We start from the raw sequence: 17,920 nt of genomic DNA on the forward strand, positions 1-17,920 counted from the left end.
GCACAAACAGAGGTAGTGACAAATACCAACCTCACTGGGCTCCTGTAAGGGTTCAGTGAACCGATACCTGTAAGGTGCCCAGGGGAGTGCCTGGCTGGCACTGGCACTGTCTGGAGAGGTGTGCGGGGGTGCACTGCAGCAGAAAGACCCTCAGCCTGTCAGTGCAGTTTGTCCGAGGAAGGCTGTTAAGTCGTGCTTGACTGAGAGTTGAACCATCTTTCTACATTGCTTTCTCCTTAAGTCCCATTACCCTCTTTCCAGAAATGAAAAAAACAATACCTGCCTACCCCAGGGACTACTATGAGAATAAAGTGAAATACTAGGTATAAGACTGTTTGGAAAACTATAAATATAAAATGATATAACAGGCATACCTTGGAGGTATTGCAGGTTCAGTTCCAGACCACCGCAATAAAGTGAGTTTTCATCTTTTTGCTGGTGGGGGGTCTTGCCTTCAATATGTAGAAAACGCAACAGCTATGAAGCACCACAAAGTGATGTAGGCCTGGATTATTAGTTTAGTCTCCCCCCAAGACTGTCAACTTGTCCAAGTGTGGACAAGTATGAACTGGTTGGCATCTCTGCTTGCTGCCCCATGGACACAGGAAGTTCAGGGCTTTCTTTGCAGGAAAAGAGCTCTAGCTAAGAACATCTCCATTTTCCTGTGGACTCTACCTGGAATTCCAGGTACATCCAGCAGATGGGAAAAGAAATGTGCTTGCTCAGTAGACATGTGTGTGCAGGTTGTGGGAAAACCTCCAAAAGGCTGCACCTAGGCACCACGTGGAAACAGTGGAATGAGGGAAACAGCCATCCATCCACGCCCCGCCGGCTCGGGGGCCAACAGCGTGTCTGCAGCATTCACCTCAGCAGCACCCCTTCGGCCCGGCCCACGAGGCCAGTGGAGCACACGCAAGTCCGACCTTCCAACCAAACCGACTTCCCTGCGTTCTGCGTGCCTCTTTTTCTCATCACTAAGGCTCCTGGGACCACAGCCCTACCTAACCCTGGCAAACCTCAGCGGCAGCAGTTAATATTTTTTAAAGATGTGCAGGAGGACAGTTTTTAACGTGAAAACTTAGTGAGCCTTAAGCCCATAAGAGCCAGCACTTATTGTTTACACTTCCCATTTTGCTTAGAGAGATTACAGGGTATATGGTAAGTTGCCAAAAACCTAATATAATTTCTAATCAGGAGGCACTATGGTCCGTCCTTACGAAGTCTCCCATCCACCAAGGGTGTGGCCCTCCCTCTCCACAAAGGCGTACAATCACCAAGAAACATGGGAGGGAAGGAAAAGTGTGAGTTCTGTCTAAACACCCACTGACCCTGGGATGTGGATCGCTGCGCCCTGCCTCCTTCACCCGCAGCCTCACACAAAGAAGGGGCTTTCACCCAAGCCAGCCAAACCCATGGAGCCGGAAAAGCAACCTCCTACGACTCTAACTTGGGCTTGTTTTAGGGCCACACTCGCCCCTCTCTGGCTGCATATGTAAGGAGGCATTTTAGGGCCGCACCGGCCCCTTTTGCCACCAAGAATGCCACAACAGAGCTTCAGGGCCGCGTCAGTGAAGTAAGAATACAAACCTAGAAGGCCCACTACTTGAGGTTCCCTTGGTTCTGGTGACTGACATACATCTCTTCTGAGGCCAAAAGCAGTTTAACCTGGTTCCAGGATGCTGCCCTGGGGCTACTCCATCAAATGCAGAGGTGCATTCATTCCACACTTGGGTTCTCCTACGCAGAGGCTCCGCTGGAGTGGCCGAGGGGCTGGGCTTGAGAGCCAAACTGCCGCAGTTCAAGTCCCAGCTCTGGGAGTTTATACCCATTATTAACCAAGTGGAGTCTCAGTTTCCTTGTTTGTAAAATGCAGTTGATGATAAGGAAAATGAATACCTACCTCGAAGTTTGTCTTATAAAGACAAAATAGATGAGCTGGCAGAGACCAAGCCCTTGCTAAATAACAGCCTACATGCAAGGCACTACTGTCTCTAAAGCTGATAAGGGCATATTCTCAGCCTCAATTTTTAAGCCCACAGTTTGAGTGCTCAGACTAACCATGTATACCTTTGGTTACAGGAAAAGGGAAGAAGAGGGAATCCAAACCCCCAAAGTGATATCCACAAGCCTCATTCTGACATCTAGGGTCCTACACAATCTACCCCCATCCTTCCTCCCCAACAGACCTCTCGCTACATTGCCGCACTAGTTTTCCAGGCCATCCATTCTTTAGAAAACACCAAGCACGCCAGCGCCATGTACTGTGCTTGTCATGTTTTCCCATTTGGTCAACCCAGTGCCTCCCCCTATTCAGATTACACCTCGTCTGCAAAGCAGAGCTCAAACCTGCACTTCCACAAAGCCCTCCCTAGCTGTTCTAGCCCAGACGGCTTCCCTTTCTGACCCCTCTAAGGTTTTTTGGCTTTTAACTTGTCCCTCACCATATACTGATTATTTTGTCACAATTATATTTTATATGCCCAACTAAAGTATCAGTGAGTCTCAGGAAGGGATGGATCTTACTCTCCTAAGTGGTGAGTGCTTGGCTTTACGATTAGCAGGACTCGGTAAGTGAATGACTTGATGTTTCAAGATGGCAGAGAGCAAACCCACTATCCTTTTTTTTTTTTTTAAAGATTTTATTTATTTCTCTTTAGAGGGGAAGGAAAAGAGAGAAGGAGAGAAATATCAATGTATGGTTGCCTCTCATGAGTCCCCTGCTGGGAACTGGCCTGCAACCCAGGCATGTGCCCTGACTGGGAATCGAACCGCGATCGTGTGGTTCGCAGGCTCGCACTCAATCCACTGAGCTACCCCAGCCAGGGCTATCCTTCTTTTTAAACAGACACCTTTGTGAACAATACTCCCTCACAGCAGAGAGACTTAATGGCTCAGTCTACAGACCTAGACTAAGTAGGTTCATGGTTAAACCTGGCACTTGGATGTGCAACCTTGAAGAAGTTACCTAACCTGTCTGTGCTTCAGTCTTCTCATCTGTAAACTGGGCATAAACAAAGTACCTGCACGTTTTAAAGCAGTTATGATAATGAAGTGAGGTAATACTTTGAACAGGGCCCAGCACGCAGTAATTAATTAATTACTCCATAAATATTTAGTATTATTATCATTACTATCATCTTCTTGAAGTTCAACTCATCCAGAATGTCCCAACAGGCATTTTGTAAAGTATGCTGAGTCTGTGTCAGCACATACGAAACATTTCTCCCTTCTTCATTCACCAGCTGCTCAAACAGCATCTCTACCTCTTTGCTACTGATCGGGTGCCTCAGCTTGTTACAGATTCTGCAATTCTACTGTACCTTCAGTTTTACTGTACACCTCAGTAAAGCTTTGAGGGCATACACAACTCAAAAAAATTCTACCATGGCTGGAAAGAGGAAGGAAGGTCTTATGCAAAACTGATTTACTATCAAATACATCAAAGCTGTACAGAGCCATCAAACTCACTGCTTTCCCGTGAACTACCTTCTTCAGTTATGTTTATCAGTCTGTCCCTGGAGTTAACAAGAACAGAAAATTCTGCCTTAGCTCTGACTGGTGTAGCTCAGTGGATTAAGTGCAAACTGAAGGGTTGCCAGTTTGATTCCCAGTCAGGGCATATGCCTGTGTTGCTGGCCAGGTCCCCAGTTGGGGGCACGTGAGAGGCAACCACACACTGATGTTTCTCTCCCTCTCTCCTTCTCTTCCTCTCTCTCTAAAAATAAATAAACAAAATCTTTAAAAAAAAGAAAGAAAGAAAATTCTGCCTTAAATCCATCAGGTATGAGTACACATCTTGTCATCAAAATGGCACGTTTTCCATTAAGCTATTTCTCTCTCTCTCTCTCTCTCTCTCCTTCTCCCTCTCCCTCTCTCTCCCTCTCTCTCCACTACCTTTCAATGAGATCTTAATTAAGAGCAGTTTTAGTGCAGTTTTAAGAGCAGCTAAAAGGCAAATAACTCTTCAATCATGACACAAAATGAAACTGCTGACACAGAGAATGGGCAGTTCAAATTCACACACTAGTATTAAAAAAAAAAACAAAAAACCTAGCAACTTTCTCTCAAGATTGTTGCAACAAGGAGGGATATTCTGCTTCCCAAACTCATAAACCAAGTTCTGCAAACTGGCTTTTACCATCTGTGCCTACATATACGACTACCAGCCTGAGTCTACTGAAGCCTCAGTTGGTGGCCTGGCTTCTTCCTTATAGCATGGAGGTTAAGAACATAGCTTTAAAATCTGGCTCCTCCACTTCCCAGCTGCATGCCACTGTGCAAGTTACCTGATCTCTCCGTATCTCATTTCATCAAGATAAAATAATCACACCTACCTCAGAGTTGTGATTAAGTGAGCTCATGAAATAAGAACATTCTTTTCATGGTTCTCTCTACAGTCCGTTAGCCGAGTGCCTGGGTACAGTGCACACTCAATGAATGGTAATTACCATCGCTAGCATCTCAACTGCATGTGAATTCAAGGGCCAAAACCAAGAGGCTAATCATTTTCCAAGTCAATGTGTTTCTTGTTGAAACCACCCAATTTCAAGAACTGGTCCAACAAAAATGTTTCATTGTGCCCATTAGAGAACAGACACAAAGCAAAGTACAACCCAATAGAGCAAATTAAGCTTCTAGATTAGTTAAGTGACCCAGACCACCAACTCTGAGACATTGATACAAAGGATCTCATAGTCTTCACTTATGCAACAATGTTTCAACCAAGTCACTTATTTCCTCCCATCTCTGACCTTACAATCTGTTGTATATATTTCCATACTTTTTTAAAAGTTACAGATTTACATATCTGACACAGATAATATCAAACAGCTTCTAAGCAGCCTATGCTAGGAGGGTCTCCTCTCTAGAAGATCTATTTATCTTGTAATAAAGAACAAAATGGCCCTTTTGAAATTCTTATTAAGGACAAGAAAGTAAAAGTAATCTATGCATGTAACAAAATTAAGTGGGATTAAACATTAGCAGACTTGTTCTCCACCCGCCTCAACCCTGAAGGTTCGTTACCTGCATCACTGACATTAGAATGCCTAGCACTGGTCTATCAAAGTGTTACATAAGCAAATACACTACGTATCTGTACAGAACTCAAATATTTTCTTTTCCTGAAGAACACAAATTCTCAAGTTTTGCATAAATATCACGTCCTACATTTTCCTAAACTGAAGAGACTGAGGAAAAATATACCCAAAAGAATATAATAAACATTCAACTTACCTGCAGTGGCTAAACAGGAACTCATTAGAGCAAACACGGCAATCACATAGTGAGAAGTCATTTTTATTTCTCCAGAAGTGTGCAACATTCGGTCACCTCAGCCTGTAGTTCTTCAGATTGCAGACAGCCTTTGCAAATCAGGTCTAGCCGTAAAATCCTCCTCTACAATTTTCAAACTGTCTGTAAAAATAAACATATTTCAAGAAGGAAACTTAATGCAGGAACTTCTTTTCATAAACACAGACTAGGGCAAAATGAAGAACTTCAAAAGAGAGTAAGATAAATTCACCTTAAAGGATGCCAAAACAGCACTCGAGCAAATTGAAATGGGAGTGATAAATGCTTAATACGGGTTTTTATAAGCAAATACTTTTGCAAAGCCATATTTACTATTGACACGTTAAGTCTTTGGTTTTATATAAAATGTTCAAGACTAGAGAAAAAATTCAAGATGCAATTATAATATAACATCACCAGTTATAGTATGGCACTAAAGCAATCAATGGCACCTGATTTGTGAATTCCCTAGTGCTAACAAAAACCACAAACAGCTGATTAGAGACTCAATTTAATGTTATAATGACAGAGTTACCACAGGATCAAATTAAAATAGATTTAGAATCAATTTGGAAAATAAAGAACCATTAAAAAACAAGGTTCTTATTTCAACTGTTTGCCAGCACTGCAACAGGAGAAAAGCCTTCCCTAGTCCTCAGCCCCATCCGAGGCTATCTGGTTACTGGACTAGAGGACCCAGAGGTTCTTGCTAACATTTTCCAGTCCGGAACCTTGAGTGCCAAGTTTTGCGGTGGTTTGCTTAACTTGAATACTCGTCCTATGGCCCAAAAGATTACCTCATTTAGTTCGCTCCAAAGTACATTTTCCAGTCCTCTATCCCCAGGCCTGGCACAACCCACGGAAGTTATCCAACTCAACAAATAATTATTGAGCACCTACTGTGTTCCAATCATTGTTTGAAGATATAATTCCTTCTCACCAAGAATAAAAGTTATCCAACACCTGAATAAAAAAAAAGCATGAACACCCCACCTAATCTAAGCTCTGGGCAAGGCAAAATCAAGGCATTTCCAGGAATCACCTAAATAGCTGGGGATTGTAGCCTTATTACCTTCACCCACAAACTACCATCCACTGGACCAGCTTGCTACCTTCGCAGATAAAGTCAGTTTGGGAATTTGTAGATACAGTGCAAAAATATAAAAAGTAATGGCAAAATATGTTTCTAATTAAGTGTTCTTATGCCCTGGCTGGTGTGGCTCAGTGAAATGAGTGCCAGCCTCTGGATGAAAGGGTTGCTGGTTCAATTCCCAGTTGGGGCACATGCTTGGGTTGCAGGCCAGTAGGGGGTATATGAGAGGCAATCATACATCGATGTTTCTCTCTCTTTCCCCCTCCCTTCCCCTGTCTAAAAATAAATAAATAAAATCTTTTAAAAATTAAAGAAAATATTCTCTTTTTAAAAAATTGTCTTTAAAAAATTAAAGAAAAGATTCTCTCTTTTAAAAAGTCTCTTCAGTGCATTCACTGTTAGCAGAAAGATATCTGAAGTGCCTCTTTACAAGCAGTGCAGTCAAACCTTGGTTCTGGAGCATCTGCCATCTTGAACAGCTTGGTTCTTGACCAAATTGTTCATGGGAAAAAAACAGCATGATTGTCAAATAAAACTTTGGTTCTCGACCCAACAACACTGATTCTGTATATCTAATGGGAAAAACAATACAGATCTTTAACAGCCTTGCAAAACAAATTAAGCTTGAGAACTGAGGTTCAGCTGAAACACTAATTTCCTATGAGAAGGAGGGAGAGAAACAGTGTAGTTGTATTAGCGTAGGTAGCTAGTTAGGCATTAACAACAAAGAAGGGCGATAAACTGGCCAAGCCAGATTAAATCTGGAAGATACAGCTTCAAGGACTTCCCAGGGAACAGCCACATCCTCTGCCAAAGGGACTTAATCCCCAATCAGGCAGGAAGGACCAGCTTCACAATCTCCCCAGAAAGGACTGGCCCATGTGCCTAGATTATGGGGTTGGGCAGAAGCAAGCGGGAGGGTGTAGGGTGGGGGGCAGTGGTGATTGGGAGTAATAAACAGTTAGGGGGAAATTCCTTTGCTGGGCACATGTGCAGTAGAAGCCCAGATGGTGCAGAGGGAGGTCCTTCTATTAAGCACACGCACCGTAGAAGCCAGATGAGGAAGCAAAACTACAGAGGCAGGCATAGCAGAAGCCAAAAGGGTCAGGACAAAGGGAAGGGATCTAGCCTAAAAGAAAGCTTACCCCTTCCCAAACCCAAAGAAATACAATCAAAGCTTAACAAAGGTATGAGGGGTGGGCAGTAGCAGGTTCTCTATCCACAGCAGGCAAGCAACCCTGGGTGTGGCAGCTGCTTGGGTTTTAGTGCAGGACCAAAAGCACCCTTCCAATAAATCTTGTCACTACACTTCATGAAATGTGCTTCCTGCAATACCATGGAAGAATCCTGTTTGCAGACGGTGCCAGGGCAGACCCACCTTGGTCCCGGTCCACGCCTATCGAGAGCTGAAAGACAGTGGTGAGAAAGACAGTGGTGGGAGAGAGAGAAGACTTTTCACTGAATTGAAGGTACTGCCTATGCAGAAATAATAACAAAGTTCTAATTTCAAAAAAAAAATTTTAGATACGCCTTGAAACTGAAACTGGAAAAGTTGGCATTCATAATGCCTATCACTACAAGAACCAATAAGTAGAGACAAGGATTGAACCTTCATGGGCATTTTATTCAGATGCTGGCAATCTGAGAAGACTGCGGGTTATGTATCCTCAAAAACCATCTTATCATCACATCTCAAGCTGACCTTTTGGTAAGGAGAAGATATAGTAGGTAAAGGCTTTGGAAAAAAGGTTAATCTGATTAAGAGTTGCAGTCCAGGGTTGATTTTCCTGGTACTTCTTTACCTGTTGATCAACAATTTTTCCATCTGTGTCCTGGACTTCCCTCCCTGGAACACGATGACTCACATACCACCTCCATCTGTTGCAGACCCCCCCGGGCACAAAGACAGAATTGCTTGTGGACCTCCTGGAGTCCTGTAGGCCATGCATTCCAGTTCCTGGAACGACGGCTTTCCACGTGCATTAATCACTTAAACCTATCAACTAGGACTGAAGCCAAATTCTTTAACTCTGGAGTTCCCCTATCAAAACTAAATTATTATACATGCAGGAGGCACTGTGGTTCAGTCTTAGTATATGATAGTAATGAGAAGTCTGCTAGGAAAGAATATGGATTTTGACAGCAGTTAAAAGTCTGCCTAGGTTTGAATCCACTCTGCAACCTACCAAAATCAGTGATGTTGGGCAGACTATTCTGCAAACATGAACCTATCCTGTAGGTTATTATGAAGATTTAGAACACACACATACACACACACACTGCTCACTGATATATATTAATACTTAGGACAGTGCCAAGCATATAATAAGCGATCAATAAATGTTAGGCTATAATTATCATTATTTGACTATTTTTTTGAGGTATGCAGGGTGAGGCAAAACTAAGTTCACAGTTGAGAGTACGTAAAAGACAATTTACTCTTGTGTTATTATTTATTTATTATTCTATTGTTTTCCATACAAACCACTGTAAACCTATTTTTGCCAACTCTGTATTTATGCCAATAAAGAAATTTGGGTGTGGTTATTTATGTAGTTCTTAGCTAGTGTAAAAGCAGTTCAACTCTTCTGTTTATTGAGAAATAAACATTTCCACAGACACAAGAAGGAGATAAGCCAGAGAATGGAATCACTAAAAGAATAAACTGAGGCACAAGTCACTGGTGCCAGGATGGTCCTATCTCAGAAACTGACTAAATGGTAGGGATCATTTAGAGGCCATGAAATTGGCTTCAATCACCCCTTGAAGTCCAACATTTCTGTCACCACAACTCCACATCACATGTGATAAAATCGAAGTCTCTTTTGTTTTAGTTGATTTTTTGGAGAGAGGAAGAGTCAGGGGGTGTGGGGAAAAACACTGATTTATTGTTCCACTCCTCCATGCATTCACTGGCTGATTCTTGCGTGTGCCCTGACTAGGCATCGAACCTGCAACCTTGGTGTATTGGGACAATGTTCTAACCAACTGAGCTACCTGACCAGGGAAGAAGTCTCTTCTGTTAACAAATCAACAACAGCAAAGAGAATTTGTCCCTATTTTTTACCTTCAAAAAATTAGATGTCCTGAATGGATGGATGAGAAAAACCCTCTTTTTTAAAAAAAAAAATATGCTATTTCAGCAAATGCTAAAGGCAATTTTCATAGAGCAAAACCCTATAGAGAGATCTCAAAAGATGGCTTCCCTGAGGATTTTTATGAAACACATGAACTACATACAGCACGAGGCTGTGGGAATGTTTAATGAGCTGGTGTCACCCCCTGCCCACAGCTGCAGAGGGTCTGCAGGACTGCGCTCATTAATCCAAGGGCTTAAACCGGGTCTGAACAAACCTGTGGAAAAGAAAGGCAAACGGTTCTATTAAAAATATAGACTGCAAATTGCTGACAAGAATATTGGGCAATTATTAAAATGCAGCAATTACAGATATAATAGAGCCAAGCTAAACAGTTTGATGCCCAAAGGCAAACCACAGCAAGTTTACACCGGATCTTAAAACATCTCCGAGGAAGTCCAAGACAAGTTGAAACTACACACTGCTGCTTCTAACAAAGAAGGAGCTTTTCTTCTTTTCGCTGAAAACTCTCCCCATAATATAACTTATTCAAAAAGAAAATAAACTACAGGGAGTTTTTGTCTAATCTTCGCAATGTGGTGACAGGATCCTAAGGCAGAAGAGAAGAAAAGGGGAAGTGTGTCATTCCCATCCAGCGGAACGCCGGTTTTGGCCAAGACCTGCACACATCAACACCTTAACACTCAGCTTAGGGGTCAGTTCCCCAACCAGAAGAATGTTGGATGGGCAAGGGCTTCCAAAAAGTTACAGATTTAAAGGAACATGAGGGAAACACAAACCCCCTCATTCTTCTGGGAGGTTACATCATACTCAATGTGCAGAGAGCAGGGACTCCCCACCTTGGTTTTCAGACCTCACCAAATCTCCTGGACTTTATGAACTAAATGCTTCCTTCAGACATACAAATAGGGTACTCTGAGATCTTGAAAGAACAATGTGGGGTCTAGTCATTTTGCCCGCATTTCAAAGTAATGTGTTGTATCAAAGGGTACCAGAACATTTAATACCCTCGAATGAATAGAAAAAAATTCTGAGTGAGACCTTAGTGGACTTAGTGGACACCCATTTTTTTAATCCCCTATTGCTCCGACAGAGTGCTCAAGTAAAGACCAGGAGTAGCTGAAAAACCCCTGCCTGGGCAAGTCCTGAAAACTAGCATGGGTTAAACCAATGGTCAAAAGGAATTGGTTGGGCACAGTAGTCCCTGAGTTGACCAGGATGTTTTTATAAAGAGCACATCTTGCTCTATCTTAGAGGAAATATGTAGCAAAATAATGTCTGGCAGTAGGCTAAACGTCAGCAAGAAAAATTACCAACTTCCCCTAGATTGCTAACACAACTGACTATATACATGATATTATTCAAAATGAGAACTTACAATGAACTTGCAGCCAATCGAGTTCTCAACAGAAAAAAATTAACATGTGAAAGGTATGTGAACAGCATTTAAAGTTGGAAGAGGTCAACATGAGTTCCTTGAAGAGAGGCCAATCCCCCTGACCAGCACTTGCCCAAAATAACACGACAGAGTCAGCACTCAAAACCGGGTCTTTCCACGACCAGCACTGTCCGTCCCAGCTCCTGGTCTGTCACCGCAAACTAGGAACCACTTTCTCCCCCTCAATATTCAATCTCTGAAAACAATGCTTTTTCCAAGAGAAGGCACGGCATGCTATGGCTGCCATCAGGGACATTGGCATTGCCATGCTGACACAGGCCCTGGGCACCAGTCATTACTGATCGAGAACTGGGACTGGACCACAGGACTGTGGGCGGCAGCTCCCACAAACGATCTATGGTGATGCTTCACAACTCGGAGGTCTTTGAAAATGCAAAGGGCACGATGAAGCACCAACCTGTGCACTGTTGTATCTTAACATGAAAACTGTTCGGCCCCCAATCAGGAAAATATTCAACAAATTGGAAGGTCTTAAAGACAGGGAGATAGCAAGTGGAATGAACACATTACCACTCCCTAAATGCAAATAGTAAATAACACCGGAGTTTCTTGGTGCCTCAAACATAAAATAGTTTTCTAGCAGATCTTTAAAATGTTACTAGTTTGCCATCTGAGTTAACTTTTTGGAGAAAAATATGCTGTTAAGTCTGTAAATGGTTAAATAAAATCTGGTAGAGGACTGTTCTGATGGCTATTCAACATGTTGTTCAGGGGACTTGGAAAAGAGGCAGGATGGATGACCTCAATATCTAGCTTGGCAGCCTCTAAAAAGGGTGTACAGGATGCAGAAGAGATACTGTTGTTTGCTGACATTTGGATGCCCTTAAGACCTGTATACAGAGCAAGCAAAGCCACCTCACTGAGTCACAGCAGCAACTCTCAGATTTCTCTGCTACACAGAGCAACTGGATAATTCCAAATCCCCATTTTCAGACACAGTAGGTGCAAAGAGGGGAAAGGTCCTGGCTATGGATAAGAAATCTCAGGAATCACATCTAAGCATAATCAATGTTCAACAAATATTTTCTGCTATGAGCCACTGTGGAAGATGCCAAGAATATAGCAGTGAGAAAAGGAGCCAGAAAGGCTGCCCTCAAAGAGCTTATATTCCAGTAAAAGTAATGCCATTTCCTACATAAGGCAAGATATTTAATTTCCTGAGAGTCATGTCTTCCTTCAGTAAATCTTTATTTATTGCTTACTCCACACAGGCAATGGAAAAATAATGGCCAAAGAGACATGTTCTTCGTCCTCTTGGGCTTAAAGATGGGATAAACTAACAAATAATCACAAGCATGTCACTGCATGCAATAATAAGAACTCCAAAAAGCAATACAGTCTGCAACTGGAAAGATAAGTAAAGGTGTAAAAGCTCAGGTGAGGGATGACCACAGGTCCCTGTTGTGGAGGGAACATGCAGCTGCAAAGCCAAAAGAACTAAGAATAAGGTTCAAAAAAGGGTTTACGGAAAGAAATAATGTGATCTGATTGGGTTTTTAAAGATCTCCCTGGTACAGGTACTGTAGGAAACAGCATGGAGTTTCCTAAAAAAAAATTAAAAGCAGAACTACCATCTAATCTAGCAATGCCACTTCTGGGTATATGAGAGGAAATGAAATCACTATGCTGAAGAGATATCTGTACCCTTATGTTCACTGTGGCATTGTTTATAATAACCAAGACATGAAAACAACCTGTGTCCATCAGCAGATGAGTGGATAAGGAAAATGTGGTGTGTATACACACACACACACAATGGAATACTATTCAGCCATAAAAAAAATTTTTGCCATTTGCAACAACATGGATTACTCTTGTGGGCATTATGCTAAATGAAACAAGTCAGACAGAGAAAGGCAAATGCTATATAATCTCACTTATATGTGGAATCTAAAAAATAGAACTAATGGAAACAGAACAGGCTGGCAGTTGCCAGAGGAAAGGGGTAGGGAAAATGGGGAAAGGTGGTCAAAAGGCACAAACTTCCAGTTGTAAGATAAATAAGTTCTGGGGATGTGTGAAGATGGTGACTACAGTTAACAATACTGTATTGTATATTTGCAAGTTTCTAAGAAAGTCAATGTTTTCTTTTTAAGATTTTATTTATTTATTTTTTTAGACAGGGGAAGGAAGGGAGAAAAAGAGGGAGAGAAACATCCAAGTGTGGTTGCCTCCGGCCTGTCCCCTACTGGGGACCTGGCCCGCAACCCAGGCATGTACCCTGACCGGGAATCAAACCAGCAGCCCTTTGGTTCACAGGATGGTACTCAATCCACTAAGCCACACCAGCCAGGGCTAAGAGAATAAATCTTAAAAGTTCTCATTGCAAGGAAAAAAATTGTAAGTATGTGCGGTGATGAATGTTAACTAAGTTTATTGTGGTAATCATTTTGAAATATATACATATATCAAATCATTATGTTGTATCCTTTAAATGTATACATTATACCAATTATATCTCAATAACATTGGAAACAATAAATAAATATTTCCCCGAGTTCTGCACAGAGAACAGACTGAAGGGAGCCCACAGTGCCTAGAAGATCAGCTAAGACTCTTAGGGCACATCAGACAAAAAAGGAGGTTTAGAGCAGAATGGAGCCTCAGTTCCTTCACTTGCATGATGATAACAAACTAAACTTACCTAATCATAGGGTCGTTGCAGAATCAAATGCAACTTTAGATGTGGCAGTATAAAAGTCATCATTATTTATTATTAGCAGGCTGTCTCTATCAAGGATTTAGCTTCCGGCAGCCTACGGTTAATTCAAGTCCCAACATCCGGTGGCTATCAGTGGCAGGGAGAAAAACAAAGATTACTCTTGAACTACCTGTCCCTGTGGGCAGGAATTCCACATGGACACCACTGGGTAGGGAGGCAGAAGGCACAGAGGGTTCAAGATGTACAGGGAAGCTGGGCTCCACTCTACCCTGCACCTCCAGAACCTGGTCCGCCCTGGCTGCTGGCTGAGAGTGTGACCAACACATCTCTGGCCTCAGCATCCTTAGTGTCTTTGGGGTTGACCTTCAGTCAGTCCTTAGAAGCCATTCTGTCTATTCCAAGCACAACAGACCACAGTGCCCAAGCAAAATACAGCAAAAAGGAGAGGGTAGGCATGGATATATTTCACAAGGGTGTTTTGTTCAGGTTATAAACTAGGATGGAGTTTTCACTCATCCTTGCAATACTCCAAGAACCACCTTTCACATTTAATACTTTTCATCCAAAGATTTCTGTTACTTACAATTTTAAGCCAGAATTAATAGAGAACTATACTTCAGGGTTCCAAACCTGGCACGTGTTACATCAGACAAGTCACTGAGTCTTCATCACCCCTCATCTGGAAAATGATGCTGATATTCTGATTGCAATAGGAGACAGAGTATGGGCATAGTACCCAAAACAATACCTGGCCCACACAGTACATTTTTAAAAAATAAGAGTCATGGAGCTTTTATGGTTAAAATACATCTAGACTTTCAAAAAAACAGGCAAACTACTAATAGCGATATATAAATAGTGTATATCAAAGTGTGTATTAATTGGGGGTTTAGACTTACCCACTAGAATTTCAACAATTCTTTCTATCGCCAAAAGATAAGGACTCACACTCAGTACAATATGGCAAAGCTGCTCCTCAAGAGGGGCAGAGCTACTGCCTCAAAGTCTCTGGTGTAAATTGCAGAGATTGGGCTGCATGGCTCTACTCCATTCCACCGTATGATTCCCAGCTTAGCTTCAGGGGTTGAGCCAGGGGCGGCACAACTCAGCCTGGCAATGGCCACCAAACCAACCCAGCTGCCTGGAGTGAGCGATCAGCTATCACCAGATGGGCTCATTAAACCATGAAGCTGCAATTATTCCAGCCAAAGCTGGCAATCTGAATATTCTCAGGACACCAGTCATCATAGTCCCTCACGAGCACGAGGCCATTAAAAAAGCTTTGGGGAAGCAACATCTACTGGATGTCCAGTGGACTATTTGGTCCAATACATAGTAATTTACTGAAATATATGATTCATGTGTTTATTTATATCCACAGGAATTCTGCAAGTACATGAATTTAGAATAAACACTGTAACAAATAGGCTATTTTGCTCATTACAATTAAGCATATTATTTTTATGTCTCTCACTGACTTCCAATTTAAATTATTCCCCCTGGATAAGGGCAATCCCCCAACAGATACATTTTAATTCCTTAACTGACATTATTTGGTAAGGAAAAGGCTCAGCAGGCTAAGCCTATGAAACATTATTAAAACCCTTCATAGGGCTGCTGGATGTTACCTACTTAGTCCAACCTCATGTCCTGCATGTTCCAACTACCCTCATCTCAGTCCACTTCCACCACAGCCCAAGCCCTTGCTTCCAGAAGCAATGCACTGCGTTGGGCCTCAGGGACCCTCCATGGTCCCCCTCACATGGCCACTTTCTCATATCATCAGGTCGCAGGTGTGTGTATAAGCATTACATCTGTAAGGCAGCCTCCTCTGGCTCTCTGAGATGAAGTTAAACTCGGACACCTGGAACGTAGTGCAATGCAACCTTGCAGGTCAATCTGTATGTAATCGCTTCCTTCCGCACATGGCTTTCCCACTCATCTGCTCACTCTGGAGAGAGGGGCCGTGGGCTGCCTAGCTCACCACTTGGCAACAGTTGGCATCTGCCAAAGGTGTCATGGTGGATTGCGCACTTGACAACGGAAAGCAGTATGGAAGGATGGTGAGTTATCAGAACATTTCTTAATACTAAATAATAAGCTAACAAATACAACTTCTGTCTAAAAAGAACCTATACCTCAGGCAGCCTCAAAAGAACAGGACATGCAGGAGTTCTGGCATCGACGTGTGTTACAAGCTCAGGCAAGTCACCTTTTCTGGGCTTTAGTTTCTTCCTCTTCAGTACGAAGAGATTAAACAAGAAAATCTTTTATCCTACACCTTACTTAGAATTGACATTAAATGGGCTAACAACTGATTCTCAACGCCCCCTATAAAATGAGATTTCAGACTTACTCGTGGAAATTTAAAATGCATCATCGTGTAATGGCTAGCAGGAGTGCCTTAACAGAATGGGGAGGTATTATCTAAGGAAAACACTCAATTTGATAACTTAAGTGTAAATAATATACAGGCATCCTTGTTTCATTGAGTTCTGCTTTCTTGTACTCCACAGATACTGAGTTTTTTACAAATTGAACATTTGTGGCAACCCTCCGTTGAACACACCTAACCTTTTTCTCCAACAGACTCAGATGATGGTTAGCATTTTTTAGCAATCAAATATTTTGAATTAAAGTATGCACATTAATTTTTATACACACTGGGCAACCAAAAAGTTGTATGACTCACTTCATCACAATATGGTTCTTACTGCCGTAGTCAAACTGAACCCACAATATCTCCAAAGATGCTTGCCTATACTAATACATTAGCTATTTTTAATACTTAATTTATATCAACAAAAATATTTATATGAATTATCTTGCAAACAATGTAAGGCACACACAAAACCTGAATTTTATCAGATCTGCCCATTTTACCCAAACTGCCATATTTATTCTATTCCTCAAACTCCAAGAATTCCACTCATCCCACTCACCTCATTTGTTCCACGTTACCCTCTACCCAACGCTGACTCAGAATGTTAGAAATAGATAACACATACCCCAACCCTTTAATTTTACGGATTAGCAAAACCAAGAATTAAGAAAGGCTCAATGAGTGGCCCACCGTTACACAGCCAGTTAGTAACACAGCCAAGCCTTGTCCACACGCTGCTTTGTAATTATTCTGTGGTTGTTCGTGTGTTTATGCCACATTCTCCTTCCTAGTACAGGCTGACACCCTGCTTTCTTCTTACCTCACAAAATGTTTCTGATTTCCTATTGCATCCTCTCAAGAACTCAAGGAGATAGATGTCCTTTAGTCCACATGACAGTGAGAAACGTGAGGCTTCGTGCTGCCCAACAACCCCAGGGTCACCAGCCAGTGAGTCCCAGCAGCAGGGCTGGAGCTCAGGTCTGATTCCACAGCCCGTGCTCTCAACCACGAACAGGAACTCCTCCAACTACGTCACCACCCAGGCCCTGCACAGACCCGCTGGTGGTGCGCAGTGTGATTAGATCTAACATAAGGGATGTCATTTCACTCTGGAAACCAAGAAGTCGCAGTCAGCAGTTTTATTTTACTTTATTTATTCACCCAACAAACATTGTTAGCATCTACCTCACTCCTGATACTGTTCAGAGAGCTGGGGACAGAGCAGTGAACTAACCACAACACGGTTTTCATGAAGTTGACCTTCCAATGGGGGAGACAGACAACAAATATATAATGTGTCAAATGGTGGTAAGTCCTATGAAGAAAAATAACACAGGTTAAGGAGAAAGAGTGATGAGAGGAGGGATGTTATTTTACACAGAGTGGTCAGGGAAGGTGTGAGAGTGTGATTCATAACAAATATTTATATTTGGGCTTCCTCTCCATTTCTGACACAGAGCTGATAAAACTCTTGCAATTTCCTAAGTGATAAGAGGCATGAAGGTGTCTTTGCTTCCTGGGCGGCTTTGGCACCCACCCCACAGATGGGGCCAGTTGCCAGAAAGAACCACGCATTTGGATGAGGAGACTAGAGGGGCTGGAGGATAAATCAATCGCCAATGGCCGATAACTTTATCAATCATGCCTACATAATGAAGCCTCCATAAAAACCCAAAACAACAGGATTCAGAGAGCTTCTGGGTCAGTGAACTCGGGGACATTCTGGGAGACTCCTGTGCAGACAGGGCATGGGACCTCCACGCCCTTTCCCACACAGCTCGCCCTATGCATCTTCCATCTGGCTGTTCCTGAGTTATGTCCTTTTATAATTAACTGGTAATCACGTAAATAAAATGTTTCTCTGAGTTCTGTGAGCCATTCAAGCAAATATTCAATAAGTCAAACCAAAAGAGGGGGTAATTGATCTCTAACA

The 17,920-nt window shown here is 42.4% G+C and overlaps 1 protein-coding gene across 2 annotated transcripts in view; it reads right to left on the minus strand.

The window, feature by feature from the left end:
• The window catches only part of TGFBR3 (transforming growth factor beta receptor 3), a 195,278-nt gene that overhangs the window by 165,838 nt on the left and 11,520 nt on the right, over positions 1-17,920 (minus strand). For both annotated transcript variants that reach the window (XM_037045478.1, XM_037045477.1), the window contains exon 2: positions 5,236-5,415. In XM_037045478.1, the coding sequence (XP_036901373.1) occupies positions 5,236-5,323 (88 nt within the window). In that variant the 5' untranslated portion in view covers positions 5,324-5,415. The remainder of the gene's footprint in view (positions 1-5,235; positions 5,416-17,920) is intronic.

This window comes from Sturnira hondurensis, unplaced genomic scaffold (genome assembly GCF_014824575.4).
Source record: "Sturnira hondurensis isolate 20B ecotype Veracruz unplaced genomic scaffold, ASM1482457v3 Scaffold0004322, whole genome shotgun sequence".
NCBI lineage: Eukaryota > Metazoa > Chordata > Mammalia > Chiroptera > Phyllostomidae > Sturnira > Sturnira hondurensis.